Source organism: Azolla caroliniana, unplaced genomic scaffold (assembly GCF_043228905.1).
Source record: "Azolla caroliniana isolate FFs.n. ecotype wild unplaced genomic scaffold, voAzoCaro1.0.p SCAF_11, whole genome shotgun sequence".
Taxonomy (NCBI): domain Eukaryota; kingdom Viridiplantae; phylum Streptophyta; class Polypodiopsida; order Salviniales; family Salviniaceae; genus Azolla; species Azolla caroliniana.
Window position 1 is genome coordinate 13713687 of NW_028230446.1, and position 23523 is coordinate 13737209.

At 37.9% G+C, this 23523-nt stretch overlaps 1 protein-coding gene across 1 annotated transcript; it reads left to right on the forward strand.

Moving 5' to 3' along the window:
- The first annotated feature begins 3383 nt into the window (after positions 1 to 3383).
- Positions 3384 to 23080, forward strand: LOC147857850 (exocyst complex component SEC5A-like). The gene is made up of 21 exons (XM_087327300.1): positions 3384 to 3878; positions 7905 to 8050; positions 8197 to 8291; positions 8981 to 9175; positions 9256 to 9383; positions 9924 to 10082; positions 10208 to 10312; positions 10442 to 10516; positions 10594 to 10731; positions 10807 to 11001; positions 11939 to 12073; positions 13709 to 13835; positions 14167 to 14377; positions 14465 to 14580; positions 14786 to 15011; positions 15528 to 15630; positions 15742 to 15819; positions 15888 to 15944; positions 16034 to 16183; positions 18430 to 18636; positions 22418 to 23080. The coding sequence occupies exons 1-21, from the start codon at positions 3384 to 3386 to the stop codon at positions 22790 to 22792; spliced, it is 3516 nt and encodes a 1171-aa protein (XP_087183426.1). The 3' UTR covers positions 22793 to 23080.
- The last annotated feature ends 443 nt before the right edge of the window (positions 23081 to 23523 follow it).

Genomic DNA, 23523 nt, shown 5'->3' on the forward strand with positions numbered 1-23523 from the left:
AGATTGTGGTTGGCGTACGGGGGAAATGGCAAAACAACTTACTAACTGAGCCAAGACTTGATACATATTTATATCATGTGCTTGGCAGGAAGAAAAAACATGATTAGCCAAGATTCATGGAGGACAAATAATGTATCAACATCAGGAAGCGACAAATATAGCCACCATATGACCCACTACCTCTCACTTCAAATGTATTTTTTTTTTCCAATATTTGAAGTACTCCTAGTTGTAAAGGGTCATTTTTAGGATATGACATTTTGTTATTGTGTTGTGAGTAATGCAAGTCATTTGTCTCCTTTGATGGAAATGAAAATTGATCATCCTTATGTTGTAGAATCTGTTGAGATATCAAGCTCAACTAGGTTCAATTATTTTGTCAAGTATTTAACTTAGTAGTTACACACATAGAACCTAGTTAGTGTGTTGATTTCAAAGCCTTAAATAGGATTTTATACTTGTACTTAAGTGTGGATACATTCTAGATCCTCCACTACCAAGTTCATTTAAGATAGGGCGTACATCCTTGTACCTATATTCTCATCACACATGTGCACCCTTGCACATGAGATGTATATATATATACCTCATTGTGGGTATTTTTGTGATTGATGATTCTTATTAATGTAGAGAAAAGTCTTTAGCTACACTCTTGTTAATCATCCCCCATATTGTCTTATTGTTCATAAGTGTTCTTTCTTACATGTGGTACCTAAAAAGGGCGGTTTGTGCCCGTAAGTGACAACGACGAAGATAGTGGCGACGACGCAAAATGGTGACAGTGAAGGGTGGTTTGTGCCTGTAAGTGATGACGACGAAGATGGTGACGGTGACAACAATGACGGTTTCGACGATGAAGAAGGTAAAATGTAGCCTGTCTACAAGTTGCATGATGGAACGTGGTGCGAGTCTCATCATATCCTAGAGGTCATCCTGTGCATGTATCTCACTCGTACCATTCGGTACACCCCACGATGGACTATGTACTGCTAATAAAACATGACTTTGTGTGAGTTGTAGCCTTCGGGCGAGCCAAAGATAAAAAATAATACTAAAGTAGTATAAAAAAGAAGAAAAAAAAAAGTTCTTTCTCACTTCCTCTCATACTCTCACATACACACACACACATCACATAATCTTCCATTGCTTAATCACATATGTGATTAACTATTCACGTAATTATATACTAATTAACCTTTAGTTAATTACCTAATTATTACAAAATAAAAGTAATAGGATATGTTGGCCGCAAATGGTAATTTGACCCGCCAATAGAGGATGTAAAATCATATTGGAAGTTGTGGGTGTATCGTAAGCAGCTGTTATTTAGATTGGCATGGGACTAGGTAACTTATGGACAGATCCATTTACTGGCAACAAAAATCAATTTTCTCTTAATATTATGTGCAATTAGGTTGACATATTTTTGCATGGTTCACTGGATGTTTCACTAACAACATTTCAATATTGGAGTCAACAATGTCTCGTTCCAAAATTTCTTTCTAAGTTTCACTCCAAATACTTTGCATCCAATGGTTACTTGTGCTTTGACCCTTGCTTGTGGTATGTGGCTACACGTAATGACTGTATCCTCTAATTGTGGTTACTGTCATTTGTAGGAAGAATCACAAAAACATTGTTCGTGGGACCGATTTGAGTCACAATTGGTATGGAAATGTCAGCTTAGAATAATTGCCAATTACTTTCCCACATCATTATTCCCATGGGGAATGGTGGTTTGGACATCAGTTGTCTCCTTTGTGTGTAAACAATTACCTAGAGTAATTATGTTAAGCAGAATAGATTAGATGTGTGTTTGTGTGTGTGTATGTCTAAAGAGACACAAGGTAGATAAAATATTGATAGAATGTAAGAAACTCAAATGTATATTAACAAGGAATAAGAAAATGCACTAGCAACCAACCAAGTACAAAGGAAGGAGGGAGGTGCTTCCGGTTTTCATGAAGTTAGGATCTCACTAATTAAAGTCGTGCTTAACATTTGGTTCGACATGATCCATACATTAAAAAGACAATGGGATTGTCTTATCGGGGATTCAAATGCTACAGTTGCTCAATGTCTCCAATATATTACTCCTTAGACGAACAACTCACTTTTTCCATTCAAAGATGGTAGCCCTTTTTTAGCATTTTCAACCACCAAGATGGTTGTTCCCTCCATTAATCACTTGAGAATAACATCTCCACGCTAATTTCTTACTATTAATGAATGGACATCTTTTTTTTAAAACATAACAATCCAATATAGTTATCAATGACTGGACATATCCAAAATATGTGTTCGACATCATCCTTGATTCTTGTACCAAAGAAAAAAACATGTCCATTTGAAATTGGGTCAATGTTTCAAAGTTGTTGCCAAAGGCAGCCAACCAACCAAGCACTATTGTGTTCCAAAGGAAAAATGAGCTTGTGAAGTCATTTTGAGTGGTGTATGACCATAACAATATCAATTTACAATGGGTGCCATTGGTGTGCACCACAAGTGTTAATTTATTGTTGTCAAATGACCAATAGTTCATCGATAATCGATAATTGAGAGCAAGGTGCACGGGAGTAGATAACGTCGATAATGATAGCCACACATAATGATTTGTGCTTGTGACACATCAAATAGAATAGTGCATAGTATACAAAGCCAAGCTTTGCCATGTGATCGAAGTTAGGTGGAGACATTCATTTTGATTCGAATGCAAGAGTTTCGGGTAACTATGCTAGTTTATTACTATATATCTTGCACTGTAGCGGCTGATATTTAATCTATTCCAAACTTCGTTGTTGGGAGAGCATTGAGCGCTTGAGGTATGAATGATGAAACGACCGAGCACAATTGACGATATGCCATAACAAGGCTTCAATGCTTGTTTTACCAATGTAGATATGTACTTATTTGATATGCTTGAGCGAGTCCTTAAACAAATCTTGAGGAGAACGATGTACCTTCTGAGTCCACGACTAATTTTGGTTCGTTCTCCAAACTTGGATGGGGTTGGGTTGGGAAACTCGAGAAGCCATGCCCAACACGGACGCCGGTCATCCCCTCGTGCTCTTGCGTGGGTGTCTGTAGGTAGCTATTAGTAGACTAAGGCACACACTTAAAATACGTGTTGACCCATCCAACTCACTCTTGCACATATGTATACATATACATAACACCTAATAAATTATACATAATATACATATACGTATACGTATAGATATGCGTATACGTATATGCCTCTGCTGTATGTAGTCATTGTCGAGCCATTTTAGTGTGTGCCTGCGGGGGGGAAGGAAGGAAGGATCGATCGATCAGAGAGAGAGAGAGAGAGAGAGAGAGAGAGAGAGAGAGAGAGAGAGAGAGAGAGAGAGAGAGAGAGAGAGATGTCCATATCCAGCATGGACGATGACGACTTCGGTGATCCAGAGGAGGAGGAGGAGGAAGAGCTTCTGCAGAGGGCGTTGGAGGCACAGGCAAAGCGTGGAGATCATGAGGTGCAGCAGTACCCGTATGGCAGATCCCCCAATCATCCTCCCCCCCTCATCTCCGCCGCAGCTGCCGGCCCTCCGTCTCGACAACCCCCTCCCGCCCCGCCCACTCGCCGTCCCCCACCCCCTCGCCCATCGCAGCCTCAGCCCCAGCCCCAACCTCGCTCACGCCCCCTCCCTTCATCCGCCCACCATCATCATCATGACGTTGACGATGATGAATCCGAGGTTGAGCTCCTCAGTTTATCCTCCGACGACGACGAAGAAGACTATGACGATCCTAGACGGAGGAAAGGCTCGGCGCCTCATCGAGACGAGGATCTCTATTCGGACGATGATGAAGATGGGGACGATGAACCCGAGAGCTGGAAGCGTGTCGACGAGGGAGAGGTTATGTGATCCAATCCTATTTCTTTTCCTGTTTTCCTCTAAGGAGGGGAAATAATAGATAATAATTTTATGCGAGGAGACGTCCCCACACGAATCAAAAGCTACTACTTTGGTCTTAATTATCTCACCAAGGAGCAAACAAATGCAGCACATAAGGGAAATTATAGATCAAACATTATTTAGAGACGCTGTGAATGTGTTAGTGATGCTATAATGTCACTACATGTGTATGGAGGGAAGCACATGGCATTGAAGTGCTAGTTCATCAAAGCCAGATGTACTCAGATTAATCAAGAGTCAATGCTGCAATGATGCATTTGGGACATTCTTTCTCTTTTTCTTTCAATAGACCAGTTTTATTTTGTTTAGGTTTTGGAAGAATTGGTAAAGTTTGAAGCTTTATTGGATTATCATTCCTCTGGAAATCTATAGAGTGTTGAATGATGGTCGATGCACCTACATAGATATATGTTCCCTAGTGTCCATATGGTGACTGCTGGCTTTGGGTCTTCTCCGACCAGCTTGAGATAGAGTGGGGATGAGCAACGCATGTACGTTGGGTGGACTAGAGATAAAGAGTGAGGGGCACTAGGAATGTAAATATAGAGCTTCCAATGCCATGGGGAGAGAGTCCTACTTTGAGGAGATCACCACCACCCCATGTTGCATGGCGTGAGTAGATCAATGCCACATAGGACAGCTCCTTTTGCATTGGATGATACAGAGACTCACAGACAGATCTGTAGACATATGTGAGGGCCACACCAGCCATACTAACAGAGTAGAGGGTGACACTTGAACAAACAGAGATTATTGAATTGAGTATGATACTTCTATTTACCACACTATCGGATGCCAAAGCTTTCTTGAGCTGTCGTAATAAACATATGTAGGAGAGGGCAAATCGTCCTAGAGTTATCCAATGACCTTACGACAATAATTTTTAAACACTATTTTGCATGTTAACCATCACGTATCCCATCATGAGTTTGGTCTGTACAGCAGCCATATAGTTGGATATTTTGTGTGTGCATGTCATATAACCTATAGGATCACATCCAATAGATCATGGTTATTTTCTGCATTGTTCATGGGTGCATAGGGAATGCTACCTTTGTACTTATAAATCATCTCATCGGAAAACTGTGAGTTCTAATATACTTTAAGACAACTTTATTCCTCTCTCTCAGCAGTCATAAAACTGAGGAATCCCAAGTTTGATCATTGCCTCATAGATCGCGATTGGTCTGTTTGTGTGTGCATGTCATATAACCTATAGGATCACATCCAATAGATCATGGTTATTTTCTGCATTGTTCATGGATGCATAGGGAATGCTACCTTTCTACTTATAAATCATCTCATTGGAAAACTGTGAGTTCTAATATACTTTAAGATAACTTTATTCCTCTCTCTCAGCAGTCATAAAACTGAGGAATCCCAAGTTTGATCATTGCCTCGTAGATCGCAATTGGTCTGTTGTGGATATTAAAAAGATATGTCTATCTATCTATTCTGCTTGAGGGAACCTAGTTGTTAGAGCCAATCAATTGGGCCTCTCAATGTCACATTGTAGGTGGTGTTTGCATCAAGTTCTAACATATCAAGAGCATCATTTTGTACCACTAAGGATGCTTGATATAAATACAACTAGAGAGACCAATGTGGGAGTCTTGACATGATTTCTCTCATGTGTTCCTCCACCTATTCTCGTGGACTAGTTGTAATGGTTTCTGATCCAGCTTATTATGGAGGATATAGATACAATTAGAGAGACCAATGTGGGAGTCTTGACATGATTTTGCTCATGTGTTCCTCCACCCATACTCGTGGACTAGTTGTAATGGCCTCCCATCCAGCTTATACTGCTCCTATTGCATGTACACTCATTGATACTTGTTTTGCTTACACAATGCACTGTCTTTTCTTTTCTTTCCTCGTTATTATGCTTTGTATTATATCTTTGCTAGGGTGTTATTTTGTTTCTCTCATTGTACATTTGGACCTTTCAAAGATTGTTTATATAATTGCTCTGAAACCGAAGTTGATTTCCTTGCTATGGAGATCTTTCTATCTTGAATTGGGTCAATTTGAAGATATTTCAAAAACAGAAGTTTCAGTCCATCTCACCTCACACCGTCAAGTGCTTAGTCAAGGATATATGGCACCATAAGTAGTTTCATTAAATCTTGTTTATATTTATTTTCGTTTGTTATTCTCATAAAGTAGACAACATTTTAAGATGTAATATCTCATTTGGTCTAACATGCCATTTTGGTCTCTTAAATGATGAGCAATTTGGTGTTCAGGAGCATGTTTGGCAGAGATATGTGTACTTAGCTATATTACTATATGCTAATGACACGTGTTGATTTCTGACTCCCTAGAGGAGACATGTAAATGCTTTAAAGACATTTTGTATGGACAATTCTTTTTCAGGAAACATTAATAAAACCAAAATGATGGCGTTTAACACCATAGGACCATGGGCAACAAGATAGATCTGAACCATAATTCTTATTGGGAGAGGAAAAGGTGGCGTACACACAATCCTCCACATGCCTTTACACAGTACCCCAGTTCTCCCATTGGGGGGGTGCTTGTGCTTGAATTTAAGACAATGTGCATATAAACAGTTTCAAGAATCACGAATTAGATGATGGTTATTTGATACCCTTGTAGCAGTGATTCTGTTCTATGGGTAAAAACTTTGGGAATGCCTCCATAAATCACACATAATTGAAGAGGTTTGAGAACTTTAGTCGCAAAGTATTTGATGCCCCCATGATATAAGCCATGCTATAAGCCATGTGGAGGTTCCAAAGCAAAAATACTTATGATTGACACTTACGCCATTAGAACAACTGGCAGAACATGGAGATAATCAGTGTTGTGCTGAAATGAATGGCACCAGTCACATGGCATATAAATGCAGACACATTTATCTACACTTGGACATGATCAAAGTGGATAACAATAGAGCAATTTGAAATTATATGATTAAATTGGATAGTTAAAGACTGTGGATCAGCCTCACAGTGCCTATTGGAAGGAAGATGGCCCATTATAAAGCCTTCTTTTTTGCACACCTCATAGGTTTGAAAGGTAGATATGCACACAAATCTATGGAAAAATAGATCAGCCAATTGCCCCTGCCTTTTTTATGGAGTAAGAGGGGGATATGACTGCTTTCTTAAACAAGATGTTGATTCACTCTACATGGTAACAGTTTTTGAAGACTTAACAATGTTTGTGACTATTGTTGCTTGAATTTAAGAGGCATAACGGGATGTTGTTGAACAACAATACAACCACAACAACAAAGAACCATCTCAGCTTTATTTAGCTCGTCAGTTTTTATGCCACAAGTCACACTAGGGGTTACACTCTCAACCACAACTTGGAAAGGGATTACAATAGATTGGGCAATAGAAATTTGTCATTCACATAGGCCACAATCATTTGGACCATGACCTCCAGTCTTGTTCTTGATAAATAAAGGTCATTTTCACCTATACTGAAGGTGCTTCCCTCAGCTCAAATACCTCTCCACCTTGGGTGAGCCCATGTTGGAGATCTTTTGAACGCAAAAATTTCAACAATTTAAGCTCAAAATGTTGAGCGTTTAGTTAAGCACATCCTCTGGCATCTTAGCTAGTTTTACTTATTTAATTATAATGAATTTGGGTCTGTTGTCAAAGATTAGACAACGTTTCAACATAATCTCTCACTTGATCTCGTAGGCCATTTTGACCTCACCAAATACATTAACATCTCGTTCTTTTGTTATTTCTCAACATATGAGAAAAAGGATATGTGACCTATGTGGCATGAATGTTTTAGAACCTGAAAATTTCACGCTGGGAGGTCTCACATATGAGGACATTCAGCATTATTTTCACATGTAATTTTAATCCTAGTTCATCAGGAATTTGAATTTGGTGCTTATTTGATTCTGGACGTGTTCATTGTTTTACTTGGTGTTTTAAACTAGGCTCAAAATTTGCAAATTTTGATGTGTAACAGCTTGCAAGAATGGTTAGAGAAATGAGGGAAGCAAAGCTAACAGCCATTCCAAATGTAAGAAAAGTGCCCACTTTTAGGCGGAAGGCTAGCATGGTAGCTGAGGGTTTTCCTCGAGGCAATGATCTCATCGATCCATTAGGACTGGGGTGAGTTGATTTTGTTTTTTACTTTATGTTATCTTACTATATATAGACACGATGCTGAATCATATGTTCTTGTTGTATAATGCAATTCTATGATAGTATAGCTATTTTATTATTTGGCATCATCTAATAAGTTTAATTTATGACAGTGTTATAGATCCACGAAATTTGTGTTTGGTACAAAAGGGTTCTATCGAGAATGAGGGTACAGAAGCAAGTGCTGTTAGAGATCCTACTTTGAGAGGTAATTAACACGACACCTTCACTATTTTTTAACAATCACAATTCACTTCTTGAGGTCTTTGCATCGTTATCGACTGTTTGAGTGTAATAAGGAAAAAATATTCTGTCTCTTCGTCTTATGATCTTCAGTGGGAATTCTAAACTGATCAAAGATATTTGGGGCACTTTGGTGCAATCTGAGTAGTATGGAGCGAGAAGATTGGAAGAAACCAATGGAAAAACTAGCTCAGCAACATGAGGATGAGATAGAGTCAATCTTGGCCAAGCTTCACGAAGCCAGTTGCATGTGTGCATGCCTTTTCCTTATTGTCTTCTTGACACTTTTACTCTGCTTTTTTCTCAATCTACATATCTTGCAAAGCAGCAAAAATGATGCACAAATATGAAATAAATGGTGGTGAGAAAGCTCTTTTGTCTAGGCTAGGTCATACATTATGAAGATAATGGTGTTGCACTTGCAGGATTGGCAGCTCTATGGCAGCTCTATTTGTCATTTGTTTTAAATTTCCGCATGGAAAATTGTACAAAATGCTGCATTTGGACCTTTACATAAATATTATAGAAGCTCACATCAAGAAATATATGTGCTCACAATAATGCAGTATTTCAAACTCGTTTTTACTTCTCTAGAGGGTTTTAATGATCTGAAATAAGGAATATAAATTAAATTTTGCTGTCTCATTTTGACAGAAAAAGTTATGTATCATTCTGAGAAATTCGACCCGAAGTTATTCTTAAGCCACATTCATCAAAATACAAGCCATGCAGACCTTGATACTGGGCAGCAATCATTGAAACTGGATCTCCAGAACCGGAAGCTACAATTAAAACTACTTGTTAAGGAAAATTTTGACTGCTTTGTGTCTTGTAAATCTACAATTGATGGTGAGGGCTTTTATAAAAAATCATCTCTTACAAGTTTAGCCTGTGGTGAACTGTGAAATCTGATTGGTTCATGTATACAGATATACACTTGAAGTTGCAACAAATAGAAACGGATATAGAAGGTGCTGGTACCGTTCACTTAAGTAACTCTATAAGTGAGGTGGTTAATGTTGCAAATAGAGCCTTTGAGCCTCTTTTTGAGCGCCAGGTATGCTAGAATGTCTTTGCGTTTACATCTCTTTGCATGTTTGTGTGACACATTTATGCTGAGGATAGATGAAATTGAGGAGTAATGTTTCCAGAATTATATTTTTTAAGCACTGTAGATAATAATGTATTTCTACTGTTTAATAGTTATTTTACTCTTTACTGCTTTCGATACTCATTACTTTATGAAAAAGTTATATATGCATGAATATAATGGGCTTGGTAAATCATATGTAAATGAAGCTTTTGGTGAATTGTACCTAAGGTTGCATTGTTTTTTATTTATACCCTTCCATTGTCTGGCTATTGCATTCAGTCTTTTGTCTTGAAAGTGAGTTGTATAAACTGTAGTAGGGTTCTGGTCACACTACATAATCTTCAAAGCAGAATCATAGTCTCTGCAGTGGTGTTCACATCTTATTTTTTGCATATTATGCATTATGCATTTTGAAGATTCGGCTGATTGGAAAATGATATTATGAGGTGCTCAAATTGCTCAGAAGTTTAGCTTAAATTTGAAGTATTGATTCCAATAATTCAGGTTCAAGCAGAGCGTATAAGGTCTGTTCAGGGGATGCTTCAGCGTTTCAGAACCCTGTTTAATCTTCCAAGTACTATTCGTAGTTGCATTACCAAAGGAGAGTATGACATGGCTGTGAGGGAATACAAGAAAGCGAAGTCTTTAGTCCTGCCTACCCACGTAATTCTGTTCATTTTCTCTTTGAAATAATTGTTTCTGGCTAATGCAGAAAGCAACACTCGACATTTGTAAAATTGGGATCAAAGATAATCATGCAGACATTTCTGTTGGGAGCTTTTGTGCAGGTTACAGTTTTGAAGAAAGTGCTTGAAGAAGTAGAGAAAGTAATTACGGAGTTTAAGGAAAAACTTTTGAAATCTATGGAAAATCCGAATATGGAGTTTAATCAAGTAAGCAAGTTCTTCAACTGAGAGGTTCTCAGATTAGTCACTCACTAGATATAAACTGTCAAGCAGAAATCAACTGTTATTTCAATTTGATATATTTAATTAATCCTTGCCTGCTTGTTTTTTTGACAGCTGGAGAGCACTGTTCGACTGCTCTTAGAGTTGGAGCCAGGCTCTGATCCAATTTGGCATTATCTGACAATTCAGGTTTGCAACCTGTTGTATGTCATTGAATTTACCTCCTATTGTGTACTGTTGCAATTATCTATGCATGTATTTTGTAGAGCTTGCACATTGAGGAACTTCTGGAGGGTTGCTCTCTGGAACATAGCGAAAGAGTGGAGGAAATGAAAAAAGAGTTTTCAGCGAAGGCAGAATTGGATGCACGATGGAAAGAACTTCAAATAGAGTCAAACAAAGCAGTATGAGATATTATGGTTTCTAATTTCCTTTCAGAAATAACAGACATATGCTTATGTTTCTCTTTTCTATTACAGTCTGATCTAGATTATTACTTGAATTTTGATGAACAAGAAAGAGGATCTCTCAATAAAGGCATTGAAAATCTTATGACGCAACACTCAGATACACTAATCAGCAGGCTTATTCATCGCTTAACCTTAGTGCTGGTGCAATATCTGCCCTCGTTTTGGCGTTTAGCAACGGCAATATTCAATGGGAAATTTGGAAAAGTATGTGAAGACATTCTTCCTGTTGGCTTATAATGATAGCTTTTTAATAACAAAATGCCTCAAGAAAAGCACGAATGTGAATTGCTTCGGTAATTGATATGTCCTGAATTCACTCCACTATTTAAAACTTTTGCTGTAATGACTCAGTCTGCGTTTTCAAAACTATAGGGCAACTGTTGGCAACATATCTTTAATCTGAATTGATAATACTCTGTAATCAAACATTCTGGGTTCTTATTAATCTTGTGAGAACACACATTATGAACTGTTTAAAAAGATTAAGGTTAGTACCCTCTTTAAACATTAGATTGTTGTGTGTAATGTGGTCGGTGAATTCGAGTAGATCTGTGCTGATATCCTCATATTGCCTTGCACACTTTGTTTATTATGCATCATCACACTTTATTTATTCCTCTGGAAAATTATCATAAATTGTTTTTAGAAAATGTTCCCTCTATGAAGTTGGATAACTGTCTTCTTTTCATCCAATTACATTTCTGAGGAGAGGTGAGAGAGATTGGCAGTTTTACAAGAAATATTCTGTGTTTCTCTAGTATAAAAACTTTGATGATTTCATACTGAATCTATTTAAAACCTTAGCGTGATGCAAATATGGGCACAAATGATATCCCTTGGTGGTGTAGAAAGAAAGAAAGATATATTAACGTCTTTTAAGATATATTAATGTGTAGCGCAACCTATTGTATGTAGGTGGAGTATGGGGAAACTACCTGGATGATTTCTGTCATCGCAATAATCCTAATTTTACTGTTGTTCTGTGATCCTTAAATCTATATTGATAATGTCAAGGCTGTGCAGTTGTGTAATCTGATAATTTTTTACGTTTATGGTCTCTTTTGGTTGGGGATTCTGGTAAGATGTAGGATAATATGTTTCTTACATATTGCTGAAACATGATTTTTTTTATCTATCACAGATTTCTCATGGAAGTGTAGCAAATGGATTCGGAGGAGATAACAAAGCTGCAGGAAGCAGTGGAACCTTGCATGGGCATTCTTTAAATGAAGTTGTTACTATGATTGTAGGCATAGTATCATTGTATCAAACCAAGGTAAGTAATTTGTGGGTTCTTTGGTGATGTTTTCTGTGTTCAGATCAAACTATTCATGTTAACTGTTTATAAGATTTCCAGATGGAAATATGTAGCTTACTTTGATTTCTTCTTTACTGTTGCATATTTAAGCACTGTGAATACCTTTGATAATGAACACATGGATAACAAATGTATCATAGAACAAAGAAGTAGAATATTGGTTTTCAATATTCTTGGTTGGTCCTCTGCATTGAATGAGACTGTTTAGATATTTTGGAACTTGAGAGGACTTTTAGTGTTTTTCTACAATAAGTTGAGCTTGAAACAATGTGCGTTGTGGTTGGTTTGTGCTGCCAGGACAATGGACTCGTGTTGCAATTTACCATTTCATTTATCTTTGCACCCAATGTCTCTATAATGTTTGTTTTACTTAGTAAATGTATATCTGATAGATTCAGAGGTGGATGTTCTCCCTCCCCCTATCTTTTCTATAACTTTTGTTAAAGCTTTGAGAACTAACACCTCATACATTTCTCAGATAGCACATATACTTGCACTTTCTGGGTTTAACGAAGGGCAGGGAATAACAGAAACGCATGAGTATTTACGTAAATAAAGGAAAACTCAGATGTCTTTCAGAGTCTTATTTATTAATAGGATACATGAATTTATAAGAACAAAAATAAGCTTCCTCCCATTCCGAAGGGCTCTTAATAAATGTTTGTGAGTGCCACCCTAGTAGTTGAATATGATGATAACAATGATAAGCACTAATAAACGTATAATGCGTAAAAGGGCTTCTTCTGAATCGGCTTCTTCGGTGAGGAGGGATAGTACCGTCATCCTGGAAATTCTAATGTTGCTAGCTATACCGATTTTTATGCATTGCCTGAATAAGGGAATTTTGATTGGAGAAGGTTTGTTATAGGAAGATCCTTCTTAAAACACTGATCTATAACCTATTTTGTTTGGGAAATGCTAATTCAACCCTTTTTGATGGAGTCGCATGCTATCATACTGTTTTCTTTGCAAACTTGTGAATATGCTATCTCTGGTTTGGTGTTTGCAGTACATAACTTAATGTTGTTCAAGCTTGCAGTGAATTAGTATTTTCTGTGATGTTTGGAGGAGGCATTATATCAGCTGTTGGCACATTTTCTAACTGTTTCAAACACATGAATACATTGTTTTAATTGTCTGCTTATTGCATTGCAATTTATGTTTCCAACTCTTACGTTTTCTAAAGTGTTTCTTGAAGGCTTGTAGATGACCTCATTGTGGATATTGTTAACAGTGTTATTCACACTTTGCTCAGTTGAAAGGGTGACATGTTTGATTCGAATTTTCAACTTAATTTTGCTAGTAATTTGATCTTGTTTGCTGCCTTAAACTCTTATTCTTCTAACGTTATATCACTGCATGGTCCCACTGGTTCCTATGACAAGGTTCAAATTTCCTTATGTTTATCTGGGTTAGCTATTTATTTGTGCATACCATCATAATAAAAAACATCTTTTCAAAGAAACCTTGTATAATCTCAGTTGTTTAAAATTCACCATATTGTCCTCTATACTACGTTTCTGGTAATGTGCTCTTCGTGAGTTGATATGATGTTAATTGGTTATAAATTTATTCTTTTTGTCTTGAAAGTAGGTCTTGAATGCTTTCCTAGCTTTAGCTGAATCAAATGCCTTGGGCCATTATATGCTGAAAGCTGTGGAAGAAGTTTCCAAGGCATGTTTTGCACTTGAAAATAATGATGCAGGCCCTTCTAGCGCAGGTATTTTCTTTTATTCTTGCGTTATTAATTGTACTCTATCCTGATAAAAGATAAGAGTACGGAGCTGAACTGAGTTAAGACAATGCATTAGTGTCTCTTGACGAAACACTGTTTTTTATTTTCTGCATCCTTTGTTTCTAAACCTATAAGCACATTTATTGCGAAGATTGATTTTTTAATACCATATTCCCTTTACATCTCTATTTGATTTTATAGTTAAGTATTTGTGCTTAAGTAGCTTGCTTCTGTCAATAGTACTGACAACATTTTTTATGGTTAAATAGCTTGCTTCTGTCATTTAGAATTGACAACATATGTTATGGTTTTACAGTGCAACTCCTTTTTGTCCTGAAAGCTCAAATCACACAGAATTTTGTATCAAGGCTTTGTTCTTTCATTCAAGATGCAACATTGAAAATTGACAGTGAAGAAGATTGGTTGCCGGTATCCGCTATCGAATGTGGTGGGACAGCATTTGCTATTTCTGGGCTTCCTTTGTGCTTTCGAGCTATGATAATGGCTACAATGGGTCAAATTGAAGAGTAATTTTAGTTTTTAGATAAAACTCTATTTTAGAATACCATATTATGTTCTATATGCTTAGAGAACTCCTTTATTGGAACAACCAGAATCTTGGAGATGCTTAAGGTGCGAACTTCCAAGGTTAATGATCTGAGTGCAGAAATATGTGCTATTCAAGATTCTGTTAAGTCCACGTTCTACAACTGCTTTTTCACCTTACATGGTTGGTGTTTTGTTTAACCTTGAACATTGTTGTGAAAATGATTCATATTTTTAACTTGATGGTACTGGATTTTTCATTATTACTGATTTGGGGTGCAGCTTAGTTTGAGTTTAAGCTGTCCTGTGTAGGATGGACTTACATACACTTTTTTAATCTCATACATGGCCACATTAATCTAACTCTTTAGTGTCACTGTTTTGAACAGAAATATTGGATAAGATAGCCGCAAATCTTTCAGAGAAATGTCGGGTTTTTGAAAATGAGAGCTTAGATGGCACAATAGGAGACCACTTTACTGGTCTTCAAGCAGGGGTCAAAGTCATTAGTCCTCATCAGCGATTGCTGATGGTCCTGAGCAATGTGGGATACTGCAAAGCAGCATTACTTCCTGGATTATTACAGAAGTACCAATATATCTGGTCTTCATCAGGGTACTGCTTTTATTACGCTATCAAAATGATGTCAAGTTTACATAGAATGATTGCCAATATCGCGAATTTTTGCTGATAACTTTGTATAATTCTAAGCATATCAGTGTTATTTTAATCTCTCTTCAGTTGGGAGATAATTGTTTGAATAGTGTTTAAATTTAAAATGCATCATCACGAGAGAATGTATATGAGAGGTGATACATCAGAAAAAATTAATAGAATTATTTATTCTGATGAATATTGAGACATAGATAAATCGACAAATTCACCATTGTTCAAGTCTTTATGCATATTTTGTAATTCTAACAATAAAATATTGCACATAAGTGCTTCAGAGTGTTGGCAGTCTAAATTCTTTGTAATGTATGAAGGAGTGATTCTCTTGTTTGGCCCAGGATTCTATTAGTGAAAAATCTTTCTTAGGGTGATGGAAAAAAGTAACTATCTTAACAAAATTACATTCTTTTGACATAACGATGAAAATGGTTATATGACGTCAGTGTTATATGATCTCAGGCAGCCAGGACTTTCTGAAAATGGTTCCAGCCTTTTAGATAAACTAAGAGACGCCTTCTGTGCATCAGAAGAAAACATACTGGTGAAATATACAGAAACAAAGGTTAAGCAAATCCTGATGCCTTCCCCTTCCCTAAATCCACCAATCACAATGGTGAATATATTACTCTGGTTCATTACAGATCAGACATGACTGAAAAAGTATTATTTTCAGGCAACTGTCATAGGTACTGCTGCGGGTGCTTACTTTTTGGAAGATGGTATTCAATGGGGAGCTGCTCCAGATGTTAAGGTAGCTGTCTTTTTTTCCAAGTCTTTATTTGAAAGGAAAATGTGTTCAGACTTCTTTTTTCTGGCTAGGGAATACGCGATGCAGCAGTTGAGTTGCTACATCCTATTATTGCTGTACATGCAGAGGTATGACTTTATGATAAGACTATTCAAGTGTGTTTCTGTTTTTCTCTAACTAAGTTGTTTTTGAGAGGCTAGGTTATTTTTGTTTGTAGTTGTATGCTGGAGCAAAGCCATACTTAGAAAAGGCGTTACCAACCCTGATTGAGGGGTTAATGGATGCTTTATTGAATGTGTTGAACCAAAATTTGCTGAAGCAATTACGAGTTGTTGATCTGAATGGTTTTGCTCAACTGGCATTAGAGGTGATTCTAATTTTCTTGTTACCTTTTGAATTGTTCTGGAATCATTGTCTGATTTCGATGAAACCCATATGTTTAGCTTAAGATTTAATGGAATTATGGAGATCTCATGAGCTTTCACATTGAGAGATGGCAGAAGAATACATGGAAATTTAAAATTTGGACATACACCACTTAAGCACAACAGAGGCAGTTGGAGAGGGGGATTTGAAGCCCCGATGAGGAATTGAAAAGGTGTTGCCTAACACTGCATTCATGCAACTGCAGCGAACATGGTGCCAGACCATTATCATGCACCCCAAAGTGGATTACATTTCTTGTATGCACTGGATGTAAATATGATTTCTCTTTTATTTCCTTTCTTTCTAGATGAAAGGAGAGTGGGTATATCTATTTCCTTTAGAGTGCGGAAGAAAAGGTGAGACAACTAAGCTTCAATTTGGGATAGCCATACTCCGCACACCAAGAAATGCAAAACAGTCACACACAGGTCAAAACATTGGTATTATTGCTAAGTACATGAATGCCCAATATTGGGAGAGCTACCAAGAATATATGCCAGAAGTTCAAGTACACCTATTAGCATGATGGACATAGCTAGAGATCTCGTATGCTCATAGTAGAGAAGGTTGCCAATGTGTTGATGAGAAACAAACATGCCATGTTTGTGATCTTAATAGGCCAGAAACCCAGGAGTACGTTGTTTTGAAATGCATGGTATATGCAAGCATACAGGTAGATTCCCAAACTTCTCGGCAATGGGCACTCTGAATCTGTGTTAGGAAAAGTGTGGTCTCCCAAGGGTTTGTCAAAGGCGGTGGCCAGCATAATCGGAGTGAAGCAAGGGCGCCCACTATCGGTCTATCACCCACTCTCTTCGGTCTCTATATAGATGAGGTATCCCATTATGTAGAGAGATTTGGGAGTTCAGGAGCATGCCTAGCACGTATAGCTATACAAATATTGCTATATGTTGATGATATTGTGCTGATTTCTGACTCTCCTGAGGAACTACAAAGACATCTCAATGCCGTAAAACTATTTTGTACTAACAAAGGTTTGTCAATAAACATGGATAAAACTAAAGTGATGGTGTTCAACACCACTCAAGCATGGGCAACTAGATCAGAACCAGAATTCTTCTTGGGTGAGGAAAAGGTGGAATGCACATGCTCCTACACATACCTATGAGTAACATTTACAGGGCCTAGGTTCTCCATATAGGAGGCTGCTTGTGCCTGACTTGTGGATATGCAACCCTTTGTGCTCTTAAGAGACAATGTGCACATTTGTAGTTCCAAGAGCCACAAACTAAGTAGTGGTTACGTGATACACTTGTCACACCAACTCTTCTCTGTGGAGTAGAAACATGGGGACTGAGTCTTAACAACGCGAGAATCATTGGAAAGATTTAGAGAGACCACTAGTATCAATGATTGCCCGCATGATAGGGAGCAGAGCATTGGTGCCCCATGATATAATCCGGGCAGAGATGGGAACGACACCTATAATCACCGAGGCATTGTTCCAATCAGTGACATGTACCCAATGTCTTTGGGAGCTCCCGAAACGAAGGTACCGAAGGTTGGCACTTATGTCATCAAGACAACTGGCTGAAAATGGAGATGTTCATTGTTGGTATGCTGAAATGCAGCAATGGTTCAAGTCACATGGCATTGAGTATAAATGCACTACCCCCATTCCAATATAGCTTGAACTCTCCCCATCTAAATATGACCAAAGTGGAAAAGAATAGAGTGATCCGAACTGATATTATTAACTTGGAAAACAAGATAACATGGATCAGCCCCAAAATACCACTTGGTACAAAGATGGCCCACTATAAGACACACTTCTTACATACATCGGAGGATGGATTTGTCATCAGGCCACCTTATAGGGACATACATCTATCCTATGCGCTGCGTAGTGTGATAGGGCAGCTGCGAACTTCATCACATCAGCTACAGATTGAGGTAGGCAGATATACACGACTACCTCTAGATTGTCTTTCCACTACGGATTCCGTTTGTGTAGCACTACATAATTCTGTATTCTCATCTCCAGATCAGATTTCCGTTTTTTTATCTGATTCTCTGATGCACTAATGTTATCTTTAAATCGTATCTAGTTCTCTTTTTTTTGTAACAAGTCATTTAACGTGGATGACTTGCTTATATCATGCAATCATCTATCTGTGAAGAAGGAAAGTTCAGTTTCATTCTAACTGTGATTGGTATTGTTTGCAGCTTATGTACCTAGAAACTGTGCTTCAGGCTCATTTAACTGTATCAGCAAAAGCTACGTTAGCAACACTTCGTGAACAACTGAAAAAGAAGGTAATCGAGACAATGCGTGAGTTTGAACTTCATTCAAAGAGATCGACTAGGGGTACTATTGATGAAGGAGGGCCAGAGGAACGAAAAAATCTTCCCATTTCACCTGAAGAACTGAATGTAAGTGGTTTTTTACATGTCATCCATCTGTTTCATGAAAGAAAGAAAGATATATTAACGTCTTTTAAGAGTCCAAAATGGCCTATAAGACCGAACAAGAGATTATGTCTTAAGCGTTGTCTTGTCTTTGAGAACAACAAATTATAACACAGACACTCCTGTCGAACCTCTAGTGCTTCCCGGTGTCCCAGGTTGGGAACGACATATTGACTCCCATCTATATCCTTGTACATCAGGGAGTTTGCCAGCCATGCATTGGTGGGTCACTGTATACATAGCACTATCCATGTTTTTGAATGTATCTTCAAAATATCCAACATCTTTCCGTAGAGAGCCATTGCACTTCCATATAGTCATGTGTAGGGTCTCATAGAAGAAAGAAAGAAGAAAGAAAGATATATTAATGTCTTTTAAGAGGCCAAAATGGCCTATAAGACCAAATAAGAGATTATATATTAAGTGTTGTCTCGTCTTTGAGAACAAATCAAAATTAAATAAATATTACACAGTAAAGATAAAAAGTAAATAACATGAAAAAAAAAGAAATGAGGGAATCTGGTTTTTGGCACATGTGAGATCCTCAAGTTAGGTATATTGTAGCTTTTGTCTTCGAAAGATCTCTAGCATAGGTCGATCCAGAATGGAAATGTCTCCGAAGCGAGGGAAGCACCTACGATAGTGGGAGATAATGGCTTTTATCTGTCGATGACAAGGGTGTCGAGGTCGTGGTCCATGAGGCCGAGGCCTACGTGCATGGCAAATTGCCATTGCCCGATCAATTGTAACCCCTTTGTTATGTCCTGGTCTGAAGCCCATTTGTGTATCCCGGGGTTGACTTTCTAGCATTAGGAGAAAGAAAGAAATAAAGATATATTGACATATTTTAAGAGGCCAAAATGGCCTGTAAGAACAAACAAGAGTTTACATCTTCAAATGTTGTCTCTGTCTTGGAGAACAACCAAAAAAATGCAACTAATTAAAGAGAATCCAGTTATCTATACTGTAAGCCTCTCAAATCAGATAGAATATAATTTCTGTATTTTAAATCTTAAAATGTTGTCTTGTGTTGGATAACAAACTAACTAAATGTAACCAAAACAAAGAAGAAGTGGCTAAAAGAATCCTGTTATTTATACATGTAAGATTTTGAAGTCAGCCGAATATAAGTTCTGCATTTGAAGGATCTACGGCATGAAGCAATCTAGAATAGAGGGTCACTGAAATGAGGGAAACACATGTGATTCCAGGAGATTATGGCCTTTATTTGTTGATGACAAGGATGGTGTGGTCATGGTTCAGAGGGCTGGGGTCTATGTTGACGACATTTTGCTATTGCCCGATCTATTGCAATCCCTTTGCAATGTCTTGCTGAGGAGCCCAGTCCTGTAGCCTTGATTAACTTGTTGCATGCATATGAGCAATGGGGCTAAGGAAAGTTGTGATTGTTCGTTGTTGATGATCTTGTGTAGTTAAACTGTTGTCCAACAATGCCTCCATGTTACTTCTAGTCCCAAGCGCTATTGGTTCTCATATTTCATTACCTTGCATAGTGGGCCAAAGCTTTAGTTAAAGATGCAGTGGCATCTCCCTCTTATTTCATAAGAAACATTACATTGACAAACACAATATTCTTCAGATTTCACTCCCACCTTCTGATAAATGCAATTATCAGATTCTTTCTTTCAGAGGTGTGTGTATATCTGCCTACCTCAATCTCTAAATATTTCAATCTGCAGCTACCTCAATTTAGTTCATGGCTTTTCAGAAATACATAAAACAACAAAAATTCCTCTTTTTATGGGCTCTATGCTCCATAGTAAGGGCTCAAAGGGTCAATATGCGATTGAAAAGTTGTGAGGCTCTTTCAAAAGCCTGCCTATCCTGCTGAACGACAGCCTTACCTCTCTGCCCATATACTCAACTCTGGCCGTAGTATCAAGCCATATAGTTTAGCCAAATAATGGTCAATCATGATTGTCCTATTGTTGCTCGGCATCATGGGGTCTCCACTCTTGAAGATTGGTATAATGATATACTCTATCTGGCTAGTAGGGAAACCTTCACACGTAGCTCTATTAAGGTATGGATCATCAGCGGACAAGTTGTGACAGGTATAGATCAAGTTCTCAGGTATCAATCCATCATGATGTTGGGCCATTCCAAATTGTAACTGATAAATGTCATTTCTTGCATATTGTGGATTAAAAAAAGGTAGATCCACATCATCGTGTGAATGTGGGTGGATGAGTGGGGTTCCTCAGGGATATCATTCATGCCACTATGGGTGAGGTCAGTTCTGTGGTAGATTGGGTCTCCTAACACATTTTCCTTGCTCTTTTACTTTCTTGTCATGGGAACAAAAGATACATGTGTGCTTCAAATTTAGCCAAATCTGATCTCTTTCCTCATAAGGTGCTGGAAGGTTGTTATTGCTTTTTTGTGCGTATAAATTCCGATTTTCCTTGTACCCCAACATTCCTCATGATACCAACTATTCTGTGGGGCTCTACCAGGTTTGGATGTATTGACAGTTATGTGAGGAAAGGCATTTGTGGCTGATTTATGCTGTGACTTCGATGATCCTTGTGTAACTTCCTCTAGGGGTGTGAAAGGGTCCAAATCTAGCATGCATATACTCCACAGCTATACACAAACTATTTTCCAGCTAAACAATTATTTTTCAAACCACTCTTCTTCTTAGAATACACATCCTTTATGCATTCATTCACCTAGCATAGCTATTCGTGATTTGCTGCCAAGGTGGTAGGTCTGCCAGAGATGGAGATAGCTATCTCTCTTATATTGGCTATAACAGATGGGGATACCATCAGGTAATCTGTTCTTGCACCACCCTTTGGGTTCCATAATGTCAAAGCATCTGATCTGGACCATTGCGATAAAGCATTACATATCACAAATCCATGTACACTTCCCAAGTCTAGAAAGTGTTTGCCATGTACACTTCCCACTCCTATCATGAGCTTTTTGCTTTAGACCAACTTCTTTTGCCATAAATTCTCAATACACGGCTTCATTTGTGTTGAATATAGTTGTTTGGTCATTTTTAGTTGGTGCATTGAAGTCTCCTAGTAGTGCAATATTCCCCATACTAGCAAATCTTACTATAGCATTGTATAATGGTAGATATGCTGATTACCTTGCCTTCTTTGACATCTAATGAAATGTGCCTTTTGGGTACTTTTGCACCATTCAGTCACTACCTGGGGGTGCTCCTATCTTGTCCTTTCTTCTATGGTATCTTCTTGGGGTTCTTTAGTAATCCGGCCCATCTTCATATGTGGTGAGAGCCATGTCTTCATTCTCTCTCCATTTGGAGTCCATGCCATGATTTTTTGTAGTTAAGATTGAATCTCCTATCTTAAAAGATCTCCAGCATGGGTTGGTCCAAGATGGAGGGATCCAAAGTGATGTCAGGTGATAATGGCCTTGATTTGTTGACAAGTGTGACGAAGCTGTGGTCCAGATGGATATGGTTTACATGCATGGCAAATCTCTATTGTTCATCTATTGTATCCCCTTCCTAATGTTGTGTTAAGACCCTACTTGTGTTGCTCTTGATTGTCTTGTAACATGGGAAGGTAATGAATTGAAATTAGATGTTAACATCTTCAAAAAGCCATTACCTATGAAACCGACATATGTGTATATGAAGCCAAATTAGACTTTATTATTATAAAGGTACATGTATGGATACTTCATATTGCATTATATTGGATACTACTGAAAAATGCTTTATATACTCACCAATTTCTGGTTGCAGGTATTGGAACAACAAATTTGTGCAAGGTTTCTTCAGGTAGAGTTAAACAGAACGAGACTGAATACAATTTGCTTCAGACATGGGCATGAAGTGCAGCAATCAGAGTATGGTCCTGAGAGTCGTCTTGCTAAACTCTCTGATGTTATCAATAACCGGTCTAGTCCAGCAGCAGCTTCAAGACATCGAAGACGGATGTCTGGTTCAAGCTTGTCAGATTCTGAGTCTGGAAAGCCGTCCTACACCGGATACCCGCCACAATCACCGTTGAGTCAGTCAGGCTATACTAGCTCCGATATTGGGAGTGAAATTAGCATTAATGATAATCGATTGCGAAACACTGACCGATATAATATCCAAAGATCCCTGAGACATTGAGTCTACTCTCATGTGATATTTAGAGTCAGATCCTGTGACATGCCCACGGCATTTTAATGTCAAAAGATTCCTCCATTTTTTAAGCTAGATGGTATATTTGTGTGGAGGGGCGGGATTTGTTGATGTCAATGTATTGTGGATGCTGTCGATGGATTATCATCCAAAAGTCATTATACAGTAGGTGTTGCTATTCATTATTGCTGCATTTTTATAAGAATGAACTGTTTGTAAATAAAACAATAATTGCTGTATTGTGTACCATATGGAACAGTGCAGTTTGTTTTTCCACTGAGTACAAGTGCTACATTACAATAATAACCCAGGTGTTCAAGGTGCTCACTAAATACTGTAGAAATATATTCAGGCATTATAAAATAATCATTGATTCAAGTATCTTGCCACTGAGTGGGTTGAGATCCTAAATACTGGAAGGTGCTAGTGAAGCAAATATGGATGTAGTTATTCAGAACAATTGACTGGTGAGTTTGTTACAAAGTAGTGGGCTTGAGCTCCATGTTAATTTTAAGCCAAAAGATTTTATGCCAAGGGGAAATCACTTTTTGTTGGGATGTTCCGATCACTTCTCTGTCAATTTTTTTTTTGTCTGATTGGATCTCCTCTTTAATGCAAATCTAACCGCAGGCCATTGTAAAATACTAATTTAACCCTACGCTTCAATTTTTTAAAATGTTAGAAATGTGGAAGTAGTTAAAGCTAATTTTCATCTTTGT